At 40.4% G+C, this 26,986-nt stretch overlaps 1 protein-coding gene across 3 annotated transcripts in view; it reads left to right on the forward strand.

The window, feature by feature from the left end:
* sgip1a (SH3GL interacting endocytic adaptor 1a) overlaps nt 1–26,986 on the forward strand; it is a 49,610-nt gene that overhangs the window by 14,864 nt on the left and 7,760 nt on the right. The window contains exons 3-20 of one of the 3 annotated variants that reach the window (XM_019875278.1): nt 1,458–1,521; nt 1,822–1,846; nt 2,729–2,791; nt 2,929–2,992; nt 3,476–3,648; nt 9,006–9,017; nt 11,914–11,935; nt 12,036–12,111; nt 13,281–13,366; nt 14,028–14,108; nt 15,206–15,280; nt 15,950–16,732; nt 16,914–17,035; nt 18,195–18,342; nt 22,599–22,658; nt 23,550–23,661; nt 26,040–26,195; nt 26,737–26,872. In XM_019875278.1, coding sequence (XP_019730837.1) covers nt 1,458–1,521; nt 1,822–1,846; nt 2,729–2,791; nt 2,929–2,992; nt 3,476–3,648; nt 9,006–9,017; nt 11,914–11,935; nt 12,036–12,111; nt 13,281–13,366; nt 14,028–14,108; nt 15,206–15,280; nt 15,950–16,732; nt 16,914–17,035; nt 18,195–18,342; nt 22,599–22,658; nt 23,550–23,661; nt 26,040–26,195; nt 26,737–26,872 — 2,258 coding nt within the window. The remainder of the gene's footprint in view (nt 1–1,457; nt 1,522–1,821; nt 1,847–2,728; nt 2,792–2,928; nt 2,993–3,475; nt 3,649–9,005; nt 9,018–11,913; nt 11,936–12,035; nt 12,112–13,280; nt 13,367–14,027; nt 14,109–15,205; nt 15,281–15,949; nt 16,733–16,913; nt 17,036–18,194; nt 18,343–22,598; nt 22,659–23,549; nt 23,662–26,039; nt 26,196–26,736; nt 26,873–26,986) is intronic. The other 2 variants (XM_019875279.1, XM_019875280.1) reach the window with 2 other exon arrangements.

Here is a 26,986-nt window from a genome sequence, read left to right on the forward strand (position 1 = left end):
CTTGAGTGCAAGACAGATCAAGAACAGGATGTTGGCATTGTGTTACTTGGTGTATATGTCTGGGTGTGTGCTGCAGTACTTGATTGGTGTGGGGTAGCATTAGGTTCCTTCCATGCAGTTCACAGTGTACATGCATATGTGGAGTTGAGAGAATGCGTGAGGTGGGATCGGTTGGTCAGCTGATGTTAGGTCATTGTTAGTTGAGGATGAAGAAGAATGAGAGTCAAAGTGGCAAAAAGAGGGAGGGCGACAACTGGGCTTTCGTCTGGGGTGAGAGTGTGCCTGGGGTATTTGAGATGCCAACGCATCTTAACAATCATGGAGGATAAACTCAAAATATATTGAGATTTAAGTTAAAAAAAAAAAAAAGTGACAGAATATTATTTTGTCGTCCACGAATTTTGTTTGATTAAAATGGAACAGAGGACAATTGGCAAACATAATGCAATGAAATAACACGAGAATTGTGGGGTTTTTTTTGGATTGTGATTGTTCCGTGCTGAGGGACAGTCTTTAGATATGTGGTGCTATATATATATATATATATAGACACACACACACACACACACATTTCTGTTTTATTTTTTTTAATTAAATATATCAAGATACATTCAGAAGTGTAATCCATATCATTGTTTCATAGAAAGTTAAAGTGATAAAGCCACAGATTTGTTTGCATTATTGTTGAAATCTGATACTAACTTCAGGCCATATCTCACTGAGCAGCGAAGTGTGTGCGCACGTTGCAATGTTGTTTTTTTTCATCAGGGTTGTTCAAGCTTGGACTTGGACTCGTCGCTATTTTTTGAGACTGGCAACTCGACTTAGAGCTGTGACTTGACTCAGACTTTTCTTTCGATCACCTATGAACATAACTAGTGTGTGTGTGTGTGTGTGTGTGTGTGTGTGTGTGTGTGTGTGTGTGTGTGTGTGTGTGTGTGTGTGTGTGTGTGCAGCTCAGGTGCTAGGTCATAAATTGCCCCTCTCTCTCTCTCTGTCTCTCCCACCATACCTCATCTCAGTTGTCGAGGGGTCCTCGTGTGTTGTTTGCCAAGGTGTCTTTATTTGTTGTGTGGGGTTTTTAAAGTGTGAGATCCATTGGATTTGTATTCACATTTTGCTAAAACAACAATGTGGTGACTTTTGAAGTTGGCTCTATTTAATAACCGAGTTGAAACAGTCTAATTTTCATCTTCCATAATTTATTCCACTTTCTTAAGCCATCTAAATAAAACTCTTTATTGCATTGATTCTTCTAATACTAATTGATTTTTTAATTACAACAACCTTGAGGATCGCAAGGATGTGAAACCAGAACTCTGACCATGAACACATGCTATAAGTAGTTCTGAGAATGTGTTTGCCTTCAATGGAGTGCAAACTGTCAATAGTACCAATCATTAAACGTCAGTCTTAGCATACATTTACTCCACCCAATGCTTCTTCTTCCTTCCCAGGATTGAAAAAACGTACCAGGAAGGCCTTTGGGATACGGAAGAAAGAGAAAGACAATGACTCAACGTAAGTTGTCATCTTCGTTTCAGGTTGTACTTTGTGATCCCAAACCAGATAATATTAGTTGAAGTATGTATGTAGTGTAGTAGTGTATTGTGTGTCCACAAAAGACATGTAGGGCCAATGACAATATCAGTAATGTTAGTTTCCTTACAAAATAGATTCAATTTTTTTTTCTTTCAAATGACACAGGAAAAAGTTTGTCTTAATAGGTTCTGTGACTTTGCTTTTGTGTTACTATGTCCTTTAAAGTATGTTTGAGACAAACTAAATTGTCTTTCTCCTCTCATCTTTCATTTCATATAGGGGGTCCCCAGACAGAGAGGGGGGTGTAAGTACACTTACATTTAGTACACATGAAAGTACATCCATCAATGATTTTATTTAGAAATTGCGGTTCTGACATGATGCCGTAAAACTGTAGCTTTTTTATTTGGTTAGTTTGTTTTGAGAAACTTTATGAATTTTAGTGTTGGTATATAGTAGTTACTTGAGTTGGCATTAAAATACATGCATTCAATTTTTTTGTTTTGTCCTTTTTACTTGCCAGGATCCTGAAGAGGTTGAATCGGTACTGAATTCAGTGAAGTTGTAGTTCTCAAAGTAGACGAGCCTGTAGAGTAGACCAGAATACTGCATGGATCTTTAAAGACCATATCTCACCGAGTGGCGATGCTTTATAAGTGTTTGCGCAAGAGCGAGTGTTCTTTTTTTCGTCAGGTTTCGTTCAAGGTAGCAAAAGTTTGCAAAGATGATTTCATAAACTGTTTTTCTTGTCCCGAAGAAATTTTGAACATGTCCAAAATTTGATGGTGACAACAAAAACTCTTTGCCAGTGTCTGTCGAATGTCTTGGCCAGCTTTTGCAACCTTGAATGAACCCTGAAGAAAATCCATCATCCACACTCACAAAGCTTCGTCTCTCAGTGACATTCAGGCTTTAGTTTTGAATATCTTCGCCATTAAAAAAACTCTGCGGTAGCAAATAACACATTATTGTTGCTATTGCTAATGCTGTTGTTAGTCCAAAATTTGAAATCTCACTGCGATATGGTTGATATTCATTGTAGCAATACAAAATAGAAACAATTAGTTTTCCCCTAAATATTGCTGAGGCAATGTAAGCACTTGTCAAATATCACTCGTGAGGAATGATTACCTACTTGTAGCTTCATTGTCTGATGAGGCCTGTGATTTTTTTCTTCTCTTCTCAGTCTCAGAGGAGGACCAATGGAGCCACAAATGGATTCTACGGAGAAATTGACTGGGAAAGATATGTAAGAACCCCGTTTAGCAAATTTGACACGTGGGAACCTAATGTACAGCCAGATTAATTTAAAAGTACTCAGAAATGCCAACGATATAATTTATATTTCCCAGTAATGGGGCTTTCCATTGATTCATTGTGTTTCAGAATTCTCCTGAGGTAGATGAAGAGGGTTATAGCATCAGACCTGAAGATGAGGCAGACCAGGCAAATATCCTCAAACAATGCTTTTTCTTTGTGAATGAATAACATTCACCCACCTGTTTTGTCCATGCAGTTTGCAGGTGTCTATTTGTTCATGAAATAGCTTTGGGACGAGTGCAATGTTTTCCACACATATGCGCATCACAGTACCCGTACTAATTCCATGCACATGCCCCATTGCCTTTAGCAATGCATACCAAAATAATTGTGAGTCTGCTGCTCTAACATTTCACAAAGGTGATCACATTCTGCACTGGAATTTGTATTATACACTTTTTTTGTCAAGCAGACCAGAAAATTGATCTACTCTCTACTAATTACACCACTTTACTTTTCATTCAAAAATACATCATGAAGATCGCAAATTCCATGAGGGATGCAGATCTCAAACTGGCGAACTAAAAAGACCATATTGATTTTCGGTTTTTGATCGTTGAACAGATACAATATTTGAAGATTTGAACACTTTTCCTTGACACTTCTCTCCCACATATCCCCAAGTCCCATTTCTTCTCTTCTGATGAGTCGGAAGAAGAGGAAGACCACAGGAAAAAGTTCAAAATTAAAATTAAGCCCCTCCCAGCTGATCAAGTTGTGGCAGTGCCCTCGGTTGAAGAGCTCAAAGCCTCCATAGGCAACATTGCTCTATCCCCTTCGCCTATGGTGAGTAACTTGGCCAACATTTTTGATTCTCATAAACAGTGTACCAGCCCTCGTAATGAGCATTACTCCTGTTATTCACATTTTCACCCACTTTAATGCTGCTCTGTTGTGCTAGGCACGAGCAACTGGTGGGCCGTATGCATCCCAGACACTTTCTCAATGTGGCCCGCGGGGCAAGAAATGGCATTTGAATGAGGTCCAACTTGTAACAATTCAAATCAGACAGTAGTAATCCAATCGTAGATCGTGGTGCAATGATCGATAAGGTTTTCAGTTGCCACCCCATTGCTGGTCAGTAATGTGGGAGGGAGTTGTCCCCTCTGTGGGGTGGCGTCAATGTGTGTCAGCCGTGTGGCAAAAGTTGATTGATCAGACAGGTTAGCATTGTGTGGATGTGAGTGTGTGTAAATAATAATGATACATAGTTGGTGTTTATTTTGGTTTTACATTTTAGAGAGGTTGCGATTATTGAAGTTGTCCATCTCTAATGCAAACAATGACTAAAAAAATATTTATAGATAACTATAAGAACTATAGACAAGGGTGCTCGTAAGTGGTGCGCAGGTTCTCATGCGTGCTGAAAATATTAAATTGCCCCTCCCCCTTCCACGCATGAACACAAAACTGTTTCCCTCTGTTACTCCGCCCTCACAGCAGAGAACAAATTCCCCAGTGACAACGCATTATTTCTCCTAGATAAGCTGGTGACTTTTTTATTTGTAGACAGCCTCTTGAGCAGCTTAAAAAACTAAATACGAAGGCTAAGAGGCCAAAATCTCTCGCAAAAAAATGTCACACGATTTGCCAAATGCAAGACACCTGCTCATGTAAACCATGCAAATTGTAAATCTGTAAATACTAGCAAAGGCAAACAATAATAGGCAAGAGTGTGGCATTTTTAGACATCCCGTTCCTTTTCTAATTGTGAAGACACCATGACTTTAAAATGACCTGTACAGTATTCTTTTTCCTCCACAGAAAACCCGGCCTTCTGTAACTCTAGTGGCTGCACAGTTTAAGCCCAAGAACCTTTGGACACATAAGACACAATATAATGTACTTCTACCTTAATTTAGTGCATATGGTGAGGCATCATTTGTTTTATTCTTCAAGATGTGGATTCACTTGTAACTATTTACAGTTCAATGAAGGCCAAATACTGTAAATCCTTCATTGTGAATAAATTTGAGTGCTCTGAGCGGGTAGATTTTGAAAGTACCAATTATTATACGTTCGATTTGGCACAAGTATGTTCCAACCAGAAACCTTTTGCAGATCAATTTTATGTTGTTAGATATATTTAATTAGGAAAGAGCTGCACAGGTATCAAGTTATTCAATGTCAATGCAACTAAAGAACACCGCCAGGCTTCCCGTTCTGTTGATGTTCCCTTGGGCGTGTTGTAACTGGGGAAAGTAAATTCCCTGTGTGTTTTACATACTTAGCCAATAAATTTGATTCTGATTCTGATTCTGATTGCTATATATCACATTTATTAATAACTCAGTAATTAATTGTCAAAGTAAAAAGTGCTCAAATTGCCATTGCCAGTGAGGTAAATAATACTCCTAGAAACTGGCTATATTATTACCATATTTCCGCACTATAAGTTTAGAATTGTAAGGCGAATCTTCAATGAATGGCCTATTTCAAAACTCCTTTCATATATAAGGCGCACCGCATTATAAGGCGCATAGAATAGAAGCTACAGTAGTGGTTGCAGTTGCGTTTTGCATCCACTAGATGTACGGTAAAGGAAACACAATACAATGCAATACAGCTTTATTTCTATGGAGCTTTAACAACCGCTGCAGCTATAACAAAGCGCTTTACAAAACATTTAAAATACTATGTCCAAGAAATCAGAATACTGATCCATAGATAAAGTGCATCGGATTATATGGCGCACTATCGGCTTTTGAGAAAATTCAATGCTTATCGGTGTGCCTTATAGTTCGAAAAATACAGTAATTCAACCACAAATAGGCTACAATCTGACACAAAACCTGTAGCACAACTTAAACCTTAATTGAGCAGATCCAGGACATTTACCTTCTCAGTTTTAATCCTTGACTAAAATGCAAATCCCGTGCCCCGAAATAAGTTTAGAACACTTCCTTTCTTCTCAATATTGTAGTCTTAATTTAGATGTGACGTTCACACAACATTGGTAGAGATCCCAGTGACCTCACCACTCTCCCGTTTATGTAGCATCTGTCACACAAAGCATTTCCGCCACACCAACACCCATCTGGTGATAACACGCTGCTAAAACAGCACCATGCAAAAAGTATTTGCTTAGTTGATGAGAGCCAAAATTAAGAGTAGGAGTTGGGACACGAGTGTCCTACCACTCTAAAGCAGTAAGGGGTAGCTTGGGTAGCCACCCTGAATAATTCAGTTAGGAAAGTGGGCACACAGAACGTGTGTGTCATTCAGCTGTTTTAGGTTGCCAATAGTCACATGAGCTCTGGATCTCAATAATTCATGTGGGCCTCTGTGTTCAACCAATATGACTGCCGCTATGTTGAACAGATCAGGTGTGAAAGGCTTTTTATGTTGACAGTCATTGTGTGCATTTGTGCAGGAGGCACCTGTAGTGGCATGAGGAGCTAAAGTAAGCTATACCTTCAGCTCAAGTTTTGCTACATTTACGTCTTTTAAAGCAGCATATTTCCATGTACAAAGAAAGCACATAGAGAAGGAGAACCCAACCAATCGATGGCGGTCGACTGCTAGAACGCGGAGTGCTCCCAAGTCCACCATGAGGGGTGCAGGGGGAGGGAAAAAATGTTTATGTTTTTGTGTGTATGTGTATGTGTATTATTATTATTATTGTTATTAATTTATATTTTGTTAGCATACACTACAGTTTGCACATTCTGTCACTCTCATGTCCACAAAGTTGTATTTATTTATTTATTTTTAAAATTAGAAAGCAGGTCAACTTTGTATGTTTAAAAAAAAAAAAAAAATTAAAAATCACTTCATGTCCGTTCAAGTACAGTTCTGAACTGAACTTTAGCTCACTGGCCTGCACTTTGCACTCCCAAACCAAAGACATGGTGGGGCCGCAGATTTCAATTCGGTAGTTGGCTGGACACTGCAAAAGTAAAACAGCACTCACCGGATCCACACATCCACCGCCAATCGTGGATGCACCACCAGCATTCCACCCCATGCCACCAACACCTCGACAAAAAAAAAAATGCATCCACCGCCAGTCGTGGATGCACCACCAGCATTCCACCCCACGCCACCAACACCTCGACAAAAAAAATGGGATATTGTGGGAGGTTGTCTGCTTGAAAAGTAGATCTTGGTTCAAAAAAGGTTGGGCACCTCTGACATAGAGTTTACGTGGGCACTGCCAAGGTTTAAGTGCGATCTAATCAGGTTCAATAAAATACAAATACAATTTGGCTTAACAAGGTCATAATACTCAATTATTATCGGTAGTTGATTTCATGTAACTAATAAGGTAAACAAGATGGCCGGAGTGGGGGGGTTACGCTGATAATGACGATCAACACCACCATGAAACCACTAGAACCATAGTGTTGAATGTTTTTTTTTGTCAGTGTCTGTCAAAGTAAACGATTGTTGCTAAATTTTGGATCGAGCTCTTGGATGTTAATCTCAGGTTACCTTTATTAATCATCGAAGGATATCTGTGGCAAGGACGTAGCCAATCATTTTTCAGTGGGGTGCCAGAGTGACACAACACTTTAGTGAGGGGTGGTCATTTATGTATGCGTGTGTGCACCATCCTTGATCATATTATCCACAGTCAGGGTTTCATGGAATAAAATTCACACATTTCCGCAACAATGCCCATCACATTTATAATCAAGCAGGAACAACTGTGAAGTAAAAAGCGTTTTGTTCATCTTAATTTACATTGAACTAGATGCCATTTTATTTGCTGTTGCTTTAAACCATATCTAAAAATTACAATGATACAAAAACCTCTGAAACTTTCATAATATTAAATGTTGCTTTTCACTTAGATTTGTTCCTGACTGTATTGTGATTGTGTGTGCAATATTGGAATATGGGTACATGATATTTGACTTCTCATGTTGTTTTCTTGCTATGGTGTGAAAGTAATGGTTTTGATTGACGTTGGCCGTAAAAATTGAATGTCCTTGAGACAGATTTTTTCAGAGTTTGCATTCAAATCTATTGTTCATTTATTCTTTAAATATGCAATTAATATTAAAAAAATGTGGCAGCATATCATGGGGTCGAAGTATCATCCATGTGGAAATGGCAGAAATATCCCTGAGGTGTGCCCATTGCCATTCAACATTCAGCTACAATTTCAATAAATTCAATTTCAGCTTTTTATTTATTTATTTACTTTGTGCATGCAAATACTTTGTTTTTCCACTTTCTTCCCTTCAAAATTTTGCTGCCATAAATTGTGAATTCCTCCATTGTGAGCCAAATAAATGTTTTCTTATCTTATCTTAAATTGGGCTGCAAAGCATTACTTCCGGGCCACTAGGAGAAGCCGGGCCAAAGAAATCAATGGATAAGTCATCCAACCTCAGTTACCCAGTGGAGCTTGCAGGTCAGAGTGTCAGCATTTACTGTTGACATTGTGAGAATGACAATGATGGGTTGTGAGAAATGGAGTTGCGCTGCGTCACAGCATCCAATGGAATTCATCATTTCCATCATGCCCCTCCCCCTGTTGCATCACTGTAATCACTCATGGCTCACTGCACAAGTGGAACACACACAAGAGGGGAAAAAAAATGGTGAATGTGAGCGTGGCGTGACACATGAAGACGGGTGAGATTTCAATGTAAATTAAAGAGATAAAGACAATAGCGAGCATCATCGAGGGAAAACAGATGGCAAAAATAGTGTTGGGTCTAAATAGGCTTTTATGAGATGAGAATATTAAAATAGAGGAGAAAGCTTTGCAAATTCCTGTCGCTATTCTTTCACCTCGTCAACACTCTTGAAATATTTTTCCAGTTTTTGAAGTATTCATGGGGGTAAGTGCGCACAAAAATATAAAAATCAGTGTGGATAAAGCGACACTTAGCCTCTTATATATTTATTTATTTGAACCAATTGAGGTGTTTGATATATGCTCCATCCTTTTTCGACTGCTTGCATAATGCTGAACTTAAAAATAAATAAATAATAATAATAATAATAATAGAAGTCCTGGAGAGTTGAGGCTAAGATCTTATTTCTTGCCCTGTCATACTCATCCCCACATGTGACCTGCCTTACCAAATTGCTGCAGCTGTCTTCCTCTGATTTACCTGATGTCCGTGTTACTGATTTGTTACTCTCTGACCAGGTATCTCTTCTCTCTTCCTTTTTGCTGGTCACAGAGACGTAGCCCGGTAAGTGTCCTTTGCCTCCATCGCTCCTTGGTCAAGCTATAAACACAGTACGTCACATGGCTCCACGTGCCTAACAATCACAAGAGAATGTACACGGATGGGATCAGTGGCTGAAGTGATGCATTGAACCGCTCATTGTCATTATAGAACATATGGATAAAAGGTGTACAATGATTAAGAAGAATGTACACAGAATACTTATGCTGTAAATATAGATTCTGTCAGTGCATGTGTTCTTGTTTTCCACTATGAACAGCTTCATGCTTGCTCCCAGTACTGGGAAAAAACATTGAAATTCCGACAGCTGCGCTCTTTGAAGTTTTACCTCAGTCACCGCCCATCGTGGACTTCTCACATCCTCTGGTTTGCTCCCAGGCTTTTCCCTCTCACTCTTTTTCCTCTTGTGCTCTCTCTGCCCCCCTTGGTGTGCCCATGGAGACTTCACACATGCATGCACATTGCATAAGTGACTGTTTAAGAGCACAGCAGTAATACCCTTTCCCTGTCGCCTCTCTAACAAAATACTGTGTTTTCTTTATCCATCATTTCAAACCTTGTCTTCTCAGTCGTCGTTTTTCTCAAAGCTAGCATTGAAAGGCTTCCAGTATGCAATTAATATCATTATTTCTTTTATGATAAACTATTACATTCCATTGTTTGATTGCGTGCTATAATTGGTTCAGGGATCGGTATAGTTTAGTTAGGTTAGATAAATACTTGATCACTTAAGTCCAACACATTTTTACACTCAATGAATTCTGCTTTGTGATTCTCCCCCCCCCCCCCCAACTTTTAGTCAACTATGTATTGAGCATTTAAATCTTTATATTATCGGTAGTCCAAGAAAACAATTATATTCAAAATCTGTCAACATTTTTGTCTAGTTTGAGACAGGACAATCATTTTACCCTTTGACATGCTATTCAAATCAAATGTCATTGTGATGTGGTGGTGAAGGCAAGCAATTATATCATAAATACATTGGGATGTAAATTCCTTGAGCAGTGGTTCCCAACGTTTTTTCGCTTGGCACCCCAATTTGATACCACAAAACTCTGGCAACCCCAGACATTCAAGACCAAGACAATTTTACCTACTTTACTTTTATACCCCATTTAGGCTATTTCATGTGTGAAAATGTAGGTTAAAATTGTTTTGAAATCACGTGTGGCATATTATTTTATTTTATCTAGATTAGTGGTTCTTAACCTTGTTCAAGGTACTGAACCCAACCAGTTCATATGCACATTCAACGAACCCTTCATTAGTGAAAAATAAAAATATGGTTCAAGAAGTGTTCCTTCAGGGTGGCCCGGTGGTTCAGTGGTTAGCGCGTCAACCTCACTGTGCTGAGGTACCGGGTTCAATTCCAGCTCCAGCCTCCCTGTGAGTTTGCATGTTCTCCCCGGGCCTGTGTGGGTTTTTTCCGGGAACTCCGGTTTCCTCCCACATTCCAAAAACATGCATGGCAGGCTGATTGAACACTCAAAATTGTCCCTGAGTGTGAGTGTGAGCACGGATGGTTGTTCGTCTCTGTGTGCCCTGCGATTGGCTGGCAACCGGTTCAGGGTGTCCCCTGCCTACTGCCCGAAGACAGCTGGGATAGGCTCCAGCGACCATTGTCAGGATAAGCGGATCGGAAAAATGAATGAATGAATGGAAAGTGTTCCTTCAGTTTTGAGTTGCTCAACTTGGCATGACAAATCATGCAGCTAAGACACTGACTCCCATCACTTTCCGTGATGCATGTGAATCCATGTTGTAAATATTCGTCCGACTGTTTTTTTTTTCGTTATTTTTTTTTCTCGACATAGCATGTATTAAAAAAAATCTTAAAAAAAAAAATCACGATGTACTATCATGACAGTCACTCGTTGACGACTGAGCGAACTAAATTTCTCACAGCACTGATTGGACAAGCAATGTAATGTGATCATATGCTGCGGGCGAGTCATAACTAATTGACATGTTGAGTCGGGTGCATCTTAACCTCCAAGGCAAAGGCTCCGTCGAACCCCTGAGACTGATTCACCGAACCCCTGGGGTTCGATCGAACCCAGGTTAAGAACCACTGCCCTAGATACATTGATTTAGTTTGTTTTAGTTTTTAGTTTGCATGCATGTGTAGCTGCCCGGGTAATTGTTGTTAACTATAGTTTGCTTGCAGCTCCTAGATTATTTGTCTGCATTAACTAATGCCTCCTTAATCCATAGTAGACCCTGCAGAATCTTGGCGTGCAACAGGACATCGCGTTAAATCCAACAAACACGTTAGCCTGTGTGTGCTAAGGCTAGCGTCCACACACGATTGTCACCGTATCACAAATGAAATCAGGCATCATCCGCAATGAGCTTCCTTTTTAGATGCTCGTTTATCACCGCTGAACTGACTTGAATGGGAGGTTTGTATCGTATTTTTGGTGAAATGCACCCAAACCTTCGAACTCTTTTGCGAACATGGGCCAATGCATGACACTGCATTCCCCAACCAATTGTGGCAGCCGCACTTTTCACCTTTCACCGTGAATCCACCTCCCGGCTTTCCCACGTGCCTGTGCTGTGCACGCAATGCTCGCTCGCATGCCCTGCAAATTTGAAAAGGGGTGTGTCACTGTGTGTTAACGACGGATTAGGAGGAGGAGTCAGGATTTGACAAAATCATAACATTTCCGTCTCATTTTTGTTTGTGAGATAAAATGGCCAAACATGTTAGCCCAGTCTTTATTTAATGAACTATGTTTTCGCCTCGTCTTAATTAGTCTAAGAATGTGTATCCTGATTTAGTCCCAGGTAATTGTTTATTAATGGCCGTTTGAAAATGTTTCATTTAGTTTTCGTTAACGAAATGAACATGACTATGTAATATTTCATTATTTAATTTTCGTGTTGTTTTTAGGGGTTGAAAAGGAACACCTCCAGTAAGTATCAGTTTCTTTCAACTTCCCGTTCAGCTCACTTTTACAAAACTGATAGAATACAATGAAAGACTTCATGTGTATCCTGCACAAATGTGTCAAGGTGAGGAGATTGTCAGACCAAGACGTGTTGTTCCCACTGTGGCCCCCACACCTGTTCTTGCACCACAAGCTCCCAGGTATGTACATCTCGGTTCTCTCACAAGTGGCTCATGACCTTGTAGCTGTTTTCAGCATCGGTCCCAAACCTTTTTTGCATCATGGACCGGTTTCATGTAAAGACATACTTTTTAGGACTGGCGTAGAAACGATTAAAAATAAACCGTTAAGAATTGCCCATTACATTGAGTGCAGTTGTTGTAATTAGCGGGGGCGCCTGCGTCACTCTCCTCCCCGACCTTTCTGGCCCAGCCATTCTGCCACGGAGCGCACCACCTTGTCAATGGCGCCTCTGTGCGGTGGCGCACCCCCCGACGCTGATGGAGGTGACAGTGTTTCTTGTGGCTCGCAGCTGAGCTCAACTAAACTGAGAAAGTAAAGAATCAGATTAATGAAATTGTTTCATTTTATTTTTTCACATTGAGTGAGAGATTCGTGTCTGCCGTTATAGTGTGTTTAAATTCCACCAAGAGTCGTAATTTAGAGGTCACAGCACTGTAATGCCAGAGTTACATTATCCCAGCACTTCCCAGCCTTACAAACGTGCAGTAAAACGTGTAGCTACTAACTAGCTGTTTAATGAGTGTGAGTAGCAGAAAGGATTAATTCTGTGTCGGTCTGCATCCTTGAGTTGGAAGACTTCAGGAAGTGGGGTGATTAAAATGTGTCTCAGAAGTACAAATTCCAACATTCTTGTGTACCTAACTCACCAGTAGTTGGCGCCTCAATGGCCTCGGTTTTACCAGAGAATTTTATTTTTTGTTTTATGTGGTGAAAATTGAGGAGACAGATCGTGGTCCTCATAGATCTGAAGGAGATGTGTTGGGCATAGTGCCACACTTCTTTCCCAATTGTTTTTCTGATGCTTCTTTTTTCTTGTATCGGACCACCGGACCGGCCGTGGCCCACCGGGGAAAACCCCACTTTCCCCGGAGGGCCACCTGCCCCTGCCTAGTATACTGCAGTATATTATACTGTGCAGGTGTGCAACACAGGCAGATATTGTCCGTTATCGCGACTGTGTTTGAGCATTAAAAAGATATAGTTCTAGTATCTTTGATACAAAATGCATTGTTAATCATGGCACAGCTGATATTGGAAGCACTGTGTAATCATTGTCAGTTGCAATATATATGTCCTAAATGACAAAATGACACACAGTGTGGATGTTTTTGTTTTTTTCTCGCAGCAGCCAGCAGACACCAGCCTCTGAAATCACGACAAATTTGTTTGGGCCTCCTTTGGAAACGGCTTTTGGAGACCAGAAAATAGAAGGTAGTTTCATCTTTTTCCTCCTGTTTAATTTATATTTCACTTGACTGTTATGTAGCCATGCAATTTTTACAGACTCAAGTATGTGTGCATGTGCAAATTTGTTCCTATTTTTTTTTCCCAAAAAATATAATACAGTGCATGCAGCATAAACTCTATCTCAGGCAAATCCTGTTCTCTTAATCTTCCGTTCTCTTAAATTTCCTCCCTGATCACACCGATATTCAAATGTCCTTCTTCCCAATGTCACGATGTCTTTGCTGTGGTCCCAATTTAAAGTGGCACTCAGGGGCTTTGTTATTTGCACCGTGTAGCTTGTTTATATGCAGAGACTGTTGTCAGCTGCTCGTATTCAATCCTGCTGGATTTATCGATGCAGAAGAGTTCTCAACTGTTGCATAACTCCCACATTTCAAGGATTTATTCTTGAAATGAATCGGACTTATGTGTGGAACAGTGCTCTGCTGGTGTCAACTACAACTGCATGTTTTGCACCCTTATTGTCTCGGATGAACTTTTTTGCATCAAAACTAGAAACAATGCTAGAAAACATTGAATTGTCATTCCATTTGTAGTTCTGTTTGTGCACATAATGTATCTGTATTTTTTATCTGAGAGCCTTTAACTCTCATGTTTTGGTGTTCTGCCTCCTTCCTGAACCAAGCGGTTCTGTCTGAGTCTGATGTGTGGGGGGCTTCTGTGTCAGAGCCTGAGTCCTCTTTGAAAAGAGCCTTCCCCACAGGAAGTAAGTTTAGAATTTTCTGCTAATTTGCCATGCCTCTTCATTTCCCTGGTGACTGTACACACATCCGTAAAGTCATCTCACAAGCCCCCCTCATCTTAAAACAAGAATACTATGTACGGCCATAACACTCACTAGATGTCAACCTTTTCATTTGATCACAAAATGACTCATTGTTGGTTGGAATTGTTTTCTTTCATGTGCAGTGCTATGGAAAGGTGGAGGACCCACCTTTCCCGTTGTCTTCCTTATGCTTGAGCGTGGTGGTTAATGGATGTGCTATATGTTACGTGGTTAATGTTTCCTGGGCCTTTTGTTGTTGTTGTTGTTCTTTAGGTGATGTCCACACATATAAGGATATTATTAATTCAAAAATGTTTATTTATTTAGAATCTGGAGAAATCTCTCTACAAAAGCAGCAAAGCCGAAAACTAACATTGAATGCCCTTGGCCTTCGATCGCTCAGACAGCAATTAACTCAGTTTGTCGCTACATCCATAAATGCAATTTAAAGCTACAATAGAAATCAAATTTCAGCAACTCCAAAAAAATGCCCCTGACTTCTCTGGGTCCAAGCTCATCTGAGATGGACTGAGGAAAAATGTGCTGTGGTCTGATGTTTTGGTTCCACGTTTTAAATTATCTTTGGAAATCATGGTCTTTGTTAAATATTCAATTGAATATGTATTGAAAACAGACTTACAAATCAGTGTATTCTGTTTTTATTTACATTTTACACAGCATCCCAACTTTGTTGTGGCTGGGTTTAATTATACATTTTACAAAATGAACACATTGAGCAAATTCATGAACACAGTAAAATGATGTCTTGAGAGGCTACACAAAATGGTGACAGCCTAAATCTAAATGAAAGTTCCGGTGTTAACCCAAAAAATGAATGATTTTCTTTTCTTTCCTTCTTTTTCATGAAGTGGACATTGCCTAATTTATTGTGGGTGTCATTTAATCTTCATTTTTGGGGAAACTTTAACATCAGGAAATCAGATCACATCCTCACCTTCAAACTGACACGATGCAGTTTTTTTTTTTTATTTGATATTCGGAGTCTGTGTTAATTGTTTCACTGACAATATCTGCAGCTCCACCACCACTTCCACCCAAGAATGTTCCAGCGTCTCCACTGACAACTGACTCTGCCTCTAGAGATGACACTGGTAACACACTTTAGTATTTAACTCTCACCATTACATCAGGATATTTTTTTTCCCCTTTAGTCGTATTCTCTGTGTACAGTGCTGAGCAAATGTATTTATCTTGTCAGTAACAAGAGAACATACCCGGGAAGCATATACAGGGAGCGAGTCAGTATGAATTGTTTTTTTTTTCCTCAGTAAAGTGTTAACATTTGCCTTTTTAAACAGGAATGAGGAATTCAGGTTTGAATTCAGCTTTATTCATCTAAAGTTGACAGCAAGCTGGACTTCATTCAACAGTCAGAATATACTGTATAAAGCGTTACATTCAACTAATTCAACTTTTTTTCAAGGAAGTAAATTCCTATGACTTTGTCAAGAAATAATCATGTTTGACTACTTTTTGTGAAACTGCAGTACAAATTAATTGTTAAATAACAATGGCAGTTATATTTTAGTGTTAGTTATGCTTGCAGTTAAATACCCCCTGACCGCCGGTACTTTTTTTTCTCATTTAAGTCCTGTCATTCAATGTCAATATGTCATGTCATGTCAATAATTAAGTCATTAATGATGGAGTCCAGTTTCTTCTTGCTTCCTTCTGTGTCAGGGATGCTTTATCTTCCTGTGCCAACACACTAATCACCTCTTCAAACAGTCTGTGATTAAAAGAGTGGTTGTCTGTCTCAGATGTATCGACAGAAGCTGAGAACTCAACAAGAAAGACATCCATAGCTGACTTGGATAACCTATTTGGACCAGAGCAGGCTCCTCCTGCAAATGAGGATGCAGGTGACACGTGGGTGTGCTTCAATGAGCAGTCTCCTAAACAGCCACCTCTACCGAAGGAGCTTGCACCTCCACTTCCTCTTTCCCCACCTCCTCCAGAGGAAGCAGCACCTCCATTATCAGCCTCCCCGCCTCCTCCTGAATCTCCTGCCCCACCTTTACCTGTATCACCACCTCCTGCAGAAGACACAGGATCTCATCTCCCAAAACCACCTTCTGCAAAAGAAGTTCAGAGTTCCCCTCTACCAAGTTCCCCACCACCGTCAGAGGAGCCACCCTCTGTCCCCTCAGGGTCTTATACACCCAAGGACCGAAATCTTTCGCCCACCACTCCGTCACTCCCTTCAACCAAGGAGCTTGCAGCATATCTTCCGACTTCAACCAGTCCACCGGTTGATTCACCGACCAGCATCCCAACAGCTCCCAAAGCAAGCACGCCTCCATCAGTGACGCCTCCATCAGTGACTTTACCCGAAAAGGAAACAGCAACATTCCCTTTTCCACCAATCCAGACAGAGAATACAGATGAACCCCGACCCAAAGAGGATGAAGGTGAAATCGCCCCTTCACCCAAAGACGCAAGCCAGGGGAACCGAACTACACCTCCACCGCCCCCTCCCCCAACGTACCGGACGGTGGTCTCATCTCCAGGTCCAACATCTGGGACGGCTGGTATGAAAAGCGGTGAGTTGACGAAGATTGGGCCTTCAATACCCGACAATTTGCCTTGTAGATGCTGTCTGCTAGGTAGCAGGGTCAGAAGATGTTGGTATGTTTCCAAAACTGAAAATGAATTAAAAGTGGTGTTGTTGTTCTTTTCTTTTCTTCCCCCCCCCCCACGTACAACACATAACATGTTTTAAAGGTTCCTCCTCTCCAGTTTTGCCTACCGCTCCTTCAACCATCAATGCCACTCCACCTCCCCCTCCACCCCGCCCGCCTTCACGACCCAAACTTCCACCAGGAAAACCAAGTGTAGGAGATACTGTAAGTAGATTCCAATATTATTTGATACCACCAGTGTTACCTCAGGACAGACTGATGAAAACAGTTGTATGAGCGAATTGAGGCATCTAAAGCACATTTTCCATCTGCAAAGTTGAGATCACGTTCCCTAACCATGGGTGCATTCGGAAATGCGTTCCAAGCACACACTGCTTCCCTCTGATTATTCGTTAACTCTGAGCATTGTTCAAATGTGCCATTCGGTTATTGAGAGTGCCCCAAAAAAGGCAGTGCTGGAGTCCAGTGCGTCAGGCAGAACAAGGAAAGGAAACAGTACAAGCCCAAGGTGCTGATTACTTTATAAGATAGGCTGTGTACGGAAATTAATGGTAGAGGAGCACCAGAGGCAAAGCGATAGTACGTGGTGGCCTTGCAACTCTTTGGCCACCCCCACCTCTAGGGGAAAATTTTGATACCTGGTTGTGCCTTTTCTGCCATTTTCACATGGATGAAGTATTGTTATACCCCTTGATCCTCTGTCACAATTCATTTAGAGAAACTGCATATTGAATGACAAGTTATCTGAATGCAAACTGTAAAAGAATGTGCCTTCCATTCATTCTTACAGTCAGTGTCAAACCTTACCGTATTTTCTGCACTATAATATTATATATGGATCGATATTCTGCCAAATGCTAATGGCGGACACCACATGCTAATGGCGGCAACAGATTTACGTCACACAATAGTCGCCATGATAACAGTTCTTAGTCGTCTGCTTCCATTTCTTCTTCTACTTTGTTTTGTTAGTTGGCATGTACTTTTGGTGCATTACCTTCTTTAGCATGATACATTTAAAGAAGGTGGCCATCGATGGTAATGCATGACGACCTTGGCGAAGTCTTTGGTGCAGTACCGCCTGTGTTTCGAAAGGAGGTTATGCACAGAAAGTCAACACAGGTAGGGAACAGAGATTTGGGGTGCTGATCTGAGCTCTAATTTCAATACACTCTATTCAAGTCACACCCGAGTATGTTATAAGACCAGCCAGACCCTGGGAATAAAAAAAGTCTGATTTACGGTCCGAAAAATATGGTAGTTCACTCATTTCAGTGTTGGGTTTTCCGAGCACCGCAATTCACCTTAAAAGAAAAGGGCTGGTTTACTATTCAACATTTATTTTATATTCATGTTGTTTCAGAATCGTCCATTTAGTCCACCGGTTCATGGAGCTAGCCCCCCTCCAATTGCTCCTTTGGCCCGGGCAGAGAGCACCTCTTCCATCTCCTCTACCAACTCCCTAAGTGCTGCCACGACTCCCACAGTCAGTAAAGACCTCTCAGTGTCAGGTTTGTACATCATCTCTTGGCTGAGAACTTTAAGAGCTGAGCGTATTCATTTAAAAATCTAACCTTAGACATTCAGTCATGTGATTAGATCATTCAAATACTAACATCAGACGTGTGCTTATTACTATTGTTTGACCTACTATTAATATAAATTCTGGATGTCCCGCACTTTTTTGGCACCAGAATCCAAGTCTTTGGTTTTAAGGATCTGCCGATACCTAGTTCCAATCCAATACTTTGGCAGTACATGGAAAAAAAAAACAAACAGCTGGCATAGAGATGGCCTCAAATTAATATAGAAATGTGCATACAGATGTGTAGGTTATACATGTTTCATATATTTTTATGTGTGTTATGAAATATATTTACATGCAGATGATATGGGGCAATCCACCAAATCAGTGCCAATTGCTTTTACTGTCAAGATAAACTAAAATTGTATCTTGTCTCTTTGTCTTTTTTTTTTTTAAGCTCTAAATTTGATGACCCACAAATTGAACAATTCAAAATGTGTGTTGCTCAGTTTCAGACATGTTTTATTTTACGTCATTGTTTTGTACTAAAGCTCTTCATGGGTTCATCTATACATCCATCCATCCATCCAACCATCCATCACCTAATCCGCTTATCCTCACGAGAGTCACGGGCATGCTGAAGCCTATCCCAGCTGTCTTCAAGCAGCAGGCGGTGTACACCCTGAACTGGTTGCCAGTCACTCGCAGGACACACAGAGACAAACAACTATTCGCACTCACATTCACATTCACACACACTCGCACACGCACGCTCTCTCACACACACACACACACACACGAAGTTGTTAATTTTAAGTGTGTAACTACTTAAATTGGTAGCATACCATCCAATGATGAATTAAAGATGCGAGTGTTAAACTTTGCCCTACAACGTAAGCATAGTGCAGCCCAAGAGTGGAAAGTAATCAGGCTTTTAAAATAGAGTGGCGGTCTCATTTCAAATGTTATTTTTCAGCTTTACACAGATAGGCATGGGTAATCATAAATATTACATTAACTAACATTAACTAGATCAAGACTGTTTAGAATGTGAATTGCAATCTATAGATTTTGGGGGTATTTTTGTTTAGAATGTGTTTTATTCAGTGGAATCTAAAAATTACTGGGCTTGACAATATGAAACATAGCCAGGAATGTCAAAGATTCTTAGTTTGTATTCTGGTGTTTTACCATTTCAGTGTAGTGGATTTATCATTTAAGTGTTTTTTTTTTTTTTTTGTGTTGTAACATTTTGTGTTGCCATATTGGTTTGATTTGCTCTCTTGTGTTACCCAATTTTTATTTGTCCTTTGGCTTGTCAGAAGACGATGCTTACATAGACAAGCTGCCTTCATTTCAGAGGCACTACGATTCATTTACATTTATAGGAGAGACATCCTCAGGGAGTAAGGGGGTCAGTTGCTTTGTTCAATATTCTTCACCTACAGTGCACATGATCGAGTAAATTCAGTCAGTTGCTTTGCCTGTAAATGTCAAATACTGTATACTGTATATAGGTAACGGTACAGTGACATAGGTTCTTAGCCCATTCCTTGTATGGTTGGGTAATTGTAAAGACATATTGGTAATCAACGATGCATTAACCTGACTACAAATCTCTATTTTGTGTGTGGATGCTGAGAGATGCTCTTGCCAAGCTTAAATGGGAAGCTGCATCATCATTTCTGGATGATACGATGCTACTATTTTTCCCCAAAAACTTTGAAACCTGCGGCTTTTAACGTGACACAGTTTATTTATGATTTTTTTTATTGACGAGTATTAAGCCGTCAAAAGTTTGACCCATAGTCTCGTCAAATCTGACCAATGAAATTACCAAACACGTCACAGTGGACCAATCCAACTGTCCGAGTCTGCCTTCATACTGAATATTTATCAGTCATTTGTGGTTGCGCACGTGAGAGAGTGGAGCAGGCTGCCTGAAATGAGAAATGCAGAAGTCTATATGCGTAGCAGACTTTAACAACGTGGGAACAACAGTTGTTGCAGCTTAGAAGAGAAAACATTTGAAATCCCGCTTCCTGCTAATATTGCGGGGTAGGAGGTTGATGTAAAAAAAGAAGCCAGCGACAAGGTACAGTCATATGCTTAACTACTTTCCGAACCCTATTGCTTCAGACGTTAGGCAATGAGCAATCTCAAAAGCTCTGAGGCATAATCAATACCTACACAGTAAAACCTCCTACTTCCCACTTGATTTTAACCTCATGGCCACGACTAAATGTGTAAACAAGCTTCACATCACTAGATGTCATAAAACTGCAATCGATCTTTGCCATAATTTATGCTAGCATCCCTACTTGTGTCAACCACAACCACAATATTTGCTCTAATATTTTGGATTCAATGAGCATCACAGCTTCAAAATTCTTCCCTTAAGTTGCTCCCATAATCGTTTGCACATGAGAGTACTCAGGAATAAGGTGGATTGGGCAAACACATAACATTTGGATCTCTGCCTCTCAGCATTCACATAATTAAAGTTGAAAGTGAAACAAACTCTTTAGGTACAAAGTCAATTGAGTTGTGTGCAGTATAGATAGCCCAGTATATCAACCAGTGTTTTTTTTTAACCACAACTCATTCATTTGCATTTTAATTCCCTTTAATACACTTGCACAAAACTACCACGTCTGTCATTGCCTTTATATTTGACGAGACCTGTTGAGGTTTTGCTAAAAAGTGTCAGGAAGACTACGCCCCTTTTCTGCTTTTTTAATGTACCATTTACATCATTTTTCTTTATTGGTTTATTGTTGTCATCACAGATCTCTCAGCACAATTGCAGTCTTTGTGATAGCCTCTGATTTTCCACATCCCCTTTTTCTTCACAAATTCTGCATTCTTTTGCCATCACTGTCACATGCGATTGAAATAGATTTTGCCCACATGTACCATTTGTCACTTGTGTCATGGCTCATTGATCTTCAATCGTGCATACCATTCAGCCAAAATTGGGTGGCTTCTTTATCCATTTGTCTTTGAGACTTTTCTCTCTGGTTTATGACTGTGCACTATTGGCTGTCTCACCATTTCACCATGGAAACTCTTGTCTCTTTTTTTCCACCGAAACACATTGTATTTTGTGCTCGCTGAGTGTTGTGCAGCCACTCAAGGATACCTTTGCGTGCGTGCGCGCGCGCACGCGCGCGCGCGTGTGTGTGTGTGTGTGTGTGTGTGTGTGTGTGTGTGTGTGTGTGTGTATTTTTGCTTTTGCTGCTCTCAACTCTCTCGCTCTCACTCACTCACTCACTCACTCACTCACTCACACTGTCAGAGCAGTTGGGCTATTAGCGGTTTGAAGCAGGAGAATTACACCAAATTAGGAAGGGAGCAGCTGTTTAGTAGTCATGCCATCCTCTCGGAATCACTTTTGGAGCATGATAAAATGAAACAATCTGGACTGCTATTATTGCCAGCTATCACCTGAACCCTGACCCCCGTTTCTTTCCAACCTGCCACTCCAGAAAAAATATAGACCTTTGAAATCTGAACACCTGCCATTTTGTTATCTTGATGAGGTGCTGCTTTCCAGCTCTCGATGTCTGTCATGATCAGCCACAATGTCTGATAACAATGGCGTGTTAACCCTCTAGTTGGTAAACACATCACACAATAAGTAATTATTTTCAACATATACAGTAGCTTGCTTTCTGGTCAAGATTCCAAAATTCTGCTCCAGCCAGTCAATGCTTTTCCTGCACAATGTGGTCTCATGGCTGCCTCCTGCAGGGAGTATGTGAACATTGCACGCCATCCTTTTGAGTGGACCAACTGTTTAGAACGGGACGGGAACTATTGGAAAAAGCACATGATGTTTGAAAATCAATACAAGTGGTTCAGATTAGAAATAACAGTGGGATTATAAAATGTAGCAGTATAGATGTTTCCACACTGTACTTTAGCGGTGGCACTCACCCGAGCAGATTTGCAGCAAAAAAAAAAAACAAAAAACATTGTTCATTTCCATATCGTCTCATTGTGTTCCATCATGACTGTGTCTGGGTTTGCCGTTGTCCTCTCTCCCCCACACCCGCCAATTTGTTTCACCTCACAGTGATGTGACAGACCTGCCATGTGAGACTCACGCTACTATCCTTCTCTCCTTCCCCTTTCACCCACTTCTTTCAATTCCTTCCTTCCTGTTCATCCCCCTCCTCTGCCACCCGATGTCCCATCCCCACTTCTGTTCTTCAACCTGACCCCTTTGACCCCACACAGAGAATGACCAGCCATCCCTTGTATGGTTTGACAGAGGGAAGTTTTATTTAACCTTTGAAGGTAAGTTTTATATGCAACAGAGCTAATTGTGGTGTTCACACACACACTCTTTGAGGCTCATTTGTGCAAGCTTGGTTCCTGGCCTGCCCCTACTCTGCTCCCTTCTCCTCTACTTTTCCTGTTCATGAGAAAAAAAATCATTCCATCCTTCCATCTTCTATTCCTGCCAGCACCAAACTAACATCTTCAGAGCCCAGAACTAATGCTCACGGTGGTCTCATTTTTCTCATCTTGCCTTCCTGACATTGCTCATCATCATGTTGTTTCCTTTCCCTCCAAAGGATCGTCATTCCTTGTACATCATACTTAAAATGTCTTCTACCGTTTCCTTTCGCTGTTTTCTCTTTTTGGGTTCATCTTTGCACTTATTGGTCTTTGAATCTGATTCAAACACTTCAATTAAAAAAAAAAAAGCTTGCACATCTTTATGCCAACCTCTTTGTTAACGTCAACATGGTCAAATGTTTAAAATGATTTCATTCACAGTCAAAGAGCAGAGAGAAATTGGTTAATATGATGTGTACACCATATGATTGATTTAATGTTTTTTCCTAACTTGCACTTTAATATTTTGTTCCTTATTTTGTCCACAAGTTTGTTTTCTTTTCTTTTTTTGAACTTGATTTTAAAAAATCCTGCACATACACATTTAGATAGATAGATAGATAGATAGATAGATAGATGCCATATATATATATATATATATACACACACACACACACACACACACACACTCACACGTGTGTGTGTGTGTGTGTGTGTAATATAAACTTTCATTTTGGCACAAAAGCTAATGAAAAACATCATTTACACCATAGAAAATTAGATGGAAGTAAGAATATATTTGTGTGTTACTACAAAGAATGTGTGTGTGTTTGTGTGTTATGTTAGGCTGCTCCAGAGGGCCGAGCCCTCTCACCATGGGGGCTCAGGACACGCTCCCTGTGGCTGCTGCATTCACTGAGACAGTCAATGCCTTCTTCAAAGGGGCCGACCCCGGCAAGTAAGTCAAGCGAGAGCTTTTTACTGCATATGTCATTTAGAAGTCACTGTTTAGCTATTGTCAGGGAGAAGTGGTCTTTTTACATGTTTGAAAATACTGTAAGAATGTCATTTTATAGGATTGGGTTCTTTTTGGTTACTTCATTTATTTGGGGTTAATCAGAAGCACTTAAAATGATGGCAGCTCCTTCAACATGCATTTGAATGTGATCTCCACGGCCACAACCCCATTTATAAGGACTATAAACTTGTGCAACCATGTTTGCGCAAGTATTTCTTTTTTACTTCCCCCTCACTGTTTTTCAATTGAGTTGTGCAGGTTGGTGGAAAAAAAAGGTTGTATGATTAATCTTGGTCTCATTTTTGTATCCCACAGAAAGCTGCCATTTGAACCCCCGCCCCCCCCTTTTATGAACTATGTTGATTGTGTCAACAAAAATGAAATATGCATATACTGTACGAGTGTATTATCTGAATATATGAACAATTTTGGTGATGAATGGCCAATTTTTTTTTTTTTTTTTGGCTTGAACACCTGCCCCCCCAAAATGTATGTACACGTGCCATACAAATGCTCACTCGCTGCCAACCCTCCCAGTTGCAATACATATTTGGCATGCGTCGCCGTCAATGGCACGGAATGCGTTGTTTTAACTCGCAGTGTTTCTGCGCTGTATCTAATTATATAGCTCCCATACTGAACCAAATCTGATTGAAACGATACAGCCTTAAAATATATATATATATATATATATATATATATTTTTTTTTTTTAATTTTTTTTTTTAAGTGAATCATTTTTGACAGCATCATTATGTTGAAAAGTGCTATATTCTGTACATATCGATTGATTGATTGAATTGTGCACAATTATAACCTTTCAGGGTGAGCGTGGCCTCCCTGGTCTTCAAGGTAACATGGGATTCCCAGGAATGCAGGGACACGAGGGGCCACCTGGGCCAATTGGGCCCAAGGTCAGTTTATACACTCACATATTTCCACTGAAAAACACGTGTCAAATTGCCTTTATCACACAATGATGGTGATAGTGTCATTATTTTGAATTTATTGTTTCTATGTATTATTTGTTATTCAGGGAGATCCAGGACAGTTTGGCGCTCCTGGAATTAAAGGAGTCCGGGTAAGTGTCTTGGGAAAAAATTCGCCATATTGTTACATAGAGGAAAATGTCAATGAGAAATGATATTGATGTGATTGTCGACTTGTAGGGTCCTCCTGGTCTTCCAGGTTTCCCAGGAAATCCAGGATTACCTGTAAGTACCAGATTGTTATTCCCTTTTTTTAGTTTAGTTTTGTTTTATTTTAATTGGAAAAGACCGCTGATGTTGCGCTTGTTTTTACAGGGAATCAATGGAAACGATGGTCCACCTGGCGCTTCTGGTATCCCAGGATGCAATGGGACCAAAGTAAGAAACTCGTACTTTTGATAAGCTACTACAACTCTGATTTCGCCAATCTTTTTATGAATTATTGAAATATTGCCCACTTTAAAATGATGACTCGTATTTTGAGATGATACAACAGCATAATGGTAATTTTGCATAAGCCTGGTCTTTATTCAGGGAAACGACAATGGTTGCAGAGGGGCCTGTGGTTGGCGAGATAAAGACCAAACACAAGGACAAGACTCCCTTTTCTCCCTCTAATGGGATTTGGGCCATTTCTTTCGCCCTGCACTGAAGCAGAATAGGTGAGAGTTGATAATCACGTGAACTCTCCGAGCCCCCCTGTCAATCAGAAAGGCTGCTGATGAATAGCAAACAAGTGAGAGCAAGTTGCACCTCGGTGTCAATCAAGACGCCGAATGCATACCGTGCTGCAAACACAACTGTCTGCTGTCAACAGGTGTCACGTTCTTGTTTGACCTGCGGGGACATTTATCACCAAGGAATGCTCGAATAAGCCTTTGATTAAAACTGATGAAAAGCACAGGAAAGCCGCATATTTTGTCAGCAGAGTTGAGGAACACATAGAATCAAATCAAAATCAGACTCCGTCAGACATGAAGGTTATTTTATTTCCAACGTTAATATACTTGCCTTTAGGCTGACACTGACCTAGTCTTCAGCACTGACACAAATAAATACTTTGCATTACAAAATAATAAAACCTTCTAATAAATATACTTTTTTAATTCACACTAAGAAGTGTTGAAATCAGAAAATATTTTTTTTTTTTAATTTTTTTTTTTAAGTGAATCACAATCCATGAAACTATATACAGTACCTGTATGCGTCGACTCAGCCTCGTGCCAGGGATTCCCAAACCTAGTTATTGCGGTGCATGAGACATTCCCTTATATTCTATTCTTTGTCCGGGTGCAGTTTTTCATTCAACCCTCTCTCCTCTCTCCCTCAGATGTGTGGTGAAGATCATAGGTGAGATGGTTTTGTCGTTTCCAGCGGGAATCACACGGCACTTTGCCAATAACCCGTCCCCCGCTGTGCTAACCTTCAGCATAACCAACTACAATCGACTGGAGCATGTGCTGCCTAACCCCCAGCTGCTCTGCTGGTAATGACACTGTTGTACACTCCCGAATTCAAGTTCTTCCCCGAATGCAGAGTCAAGATTAATCCCCTGACATGTCGTTGGAGTCTCCGTAAACCTAAGGATTAACCTAATTCATTTTTATGGTTATACCTTGCAATTTTTTATCCAATACCTTTTCTTATTGAGCATGTAGATTAAAAAGCATGGATCGCACATTTTGCCTTTGATAATCAGGACGTCTCTGTTATGCTTGTTATTTTAACACTGCCAGCGATTGATTTTTGAGTCTTTTTTCCCCCCCAAAGGCATAGTGCACTTCAAAATATGTCGCATACATTATTTCTTTTCACCCTGTAACACACTGTAACAGCATAAAATGTTTTCTCTTTTTCAGGAATTGCATATTATTGTGTGAAGCCTAATAGGTTGCTTGATTATTTTCTGCATGTAACTCCACTGCTGACTTGTTTGTTCAACTCAGCCCAAAGCCAAAGTATGTTTGTTTCCGAAATAAGTTTGAGAAGTTGGTTGTGTTTTGTTTTCCTGTGTGCCTCTTCCCTAGCGACACCGCCACGCAAGCCAAGGCTGATGCCAAGGACTTCTGGGTGAACATGCCAAACCTGATATCTCATCTAAAGAAAGTGTCTGAGCAGAAGCCGCAGGCAACTTACTATAATGTGGACATGCTGAAGTATCAGGTGAGTTGGCAAAATTCAGCAAACACGAAACCAACAGGAAAAGCAATGTTTGTTAAATGTTTGTTGTGAGTAAAAAAAAGCAAAAATGTGAGCCAGTATACATTTCATGTACCT

Source organism: Hippocampus comes, unplaced genomic scaffold, assembly GCF_001891065.2.
Source record: "Hippocampus comes isolate QL1 unplaced genomic scaffold, H_comes_QL1_v1.1 scaffold132, whole genome shotgun sequence".
NCBI classification, from domain to species: domain Eukaryota; kingdom Metazoa; phylum Chordata; class Actinopteri; order Syngnathiformes; family Syngnathidae; genus Hippocampus; species Hippocampus comes.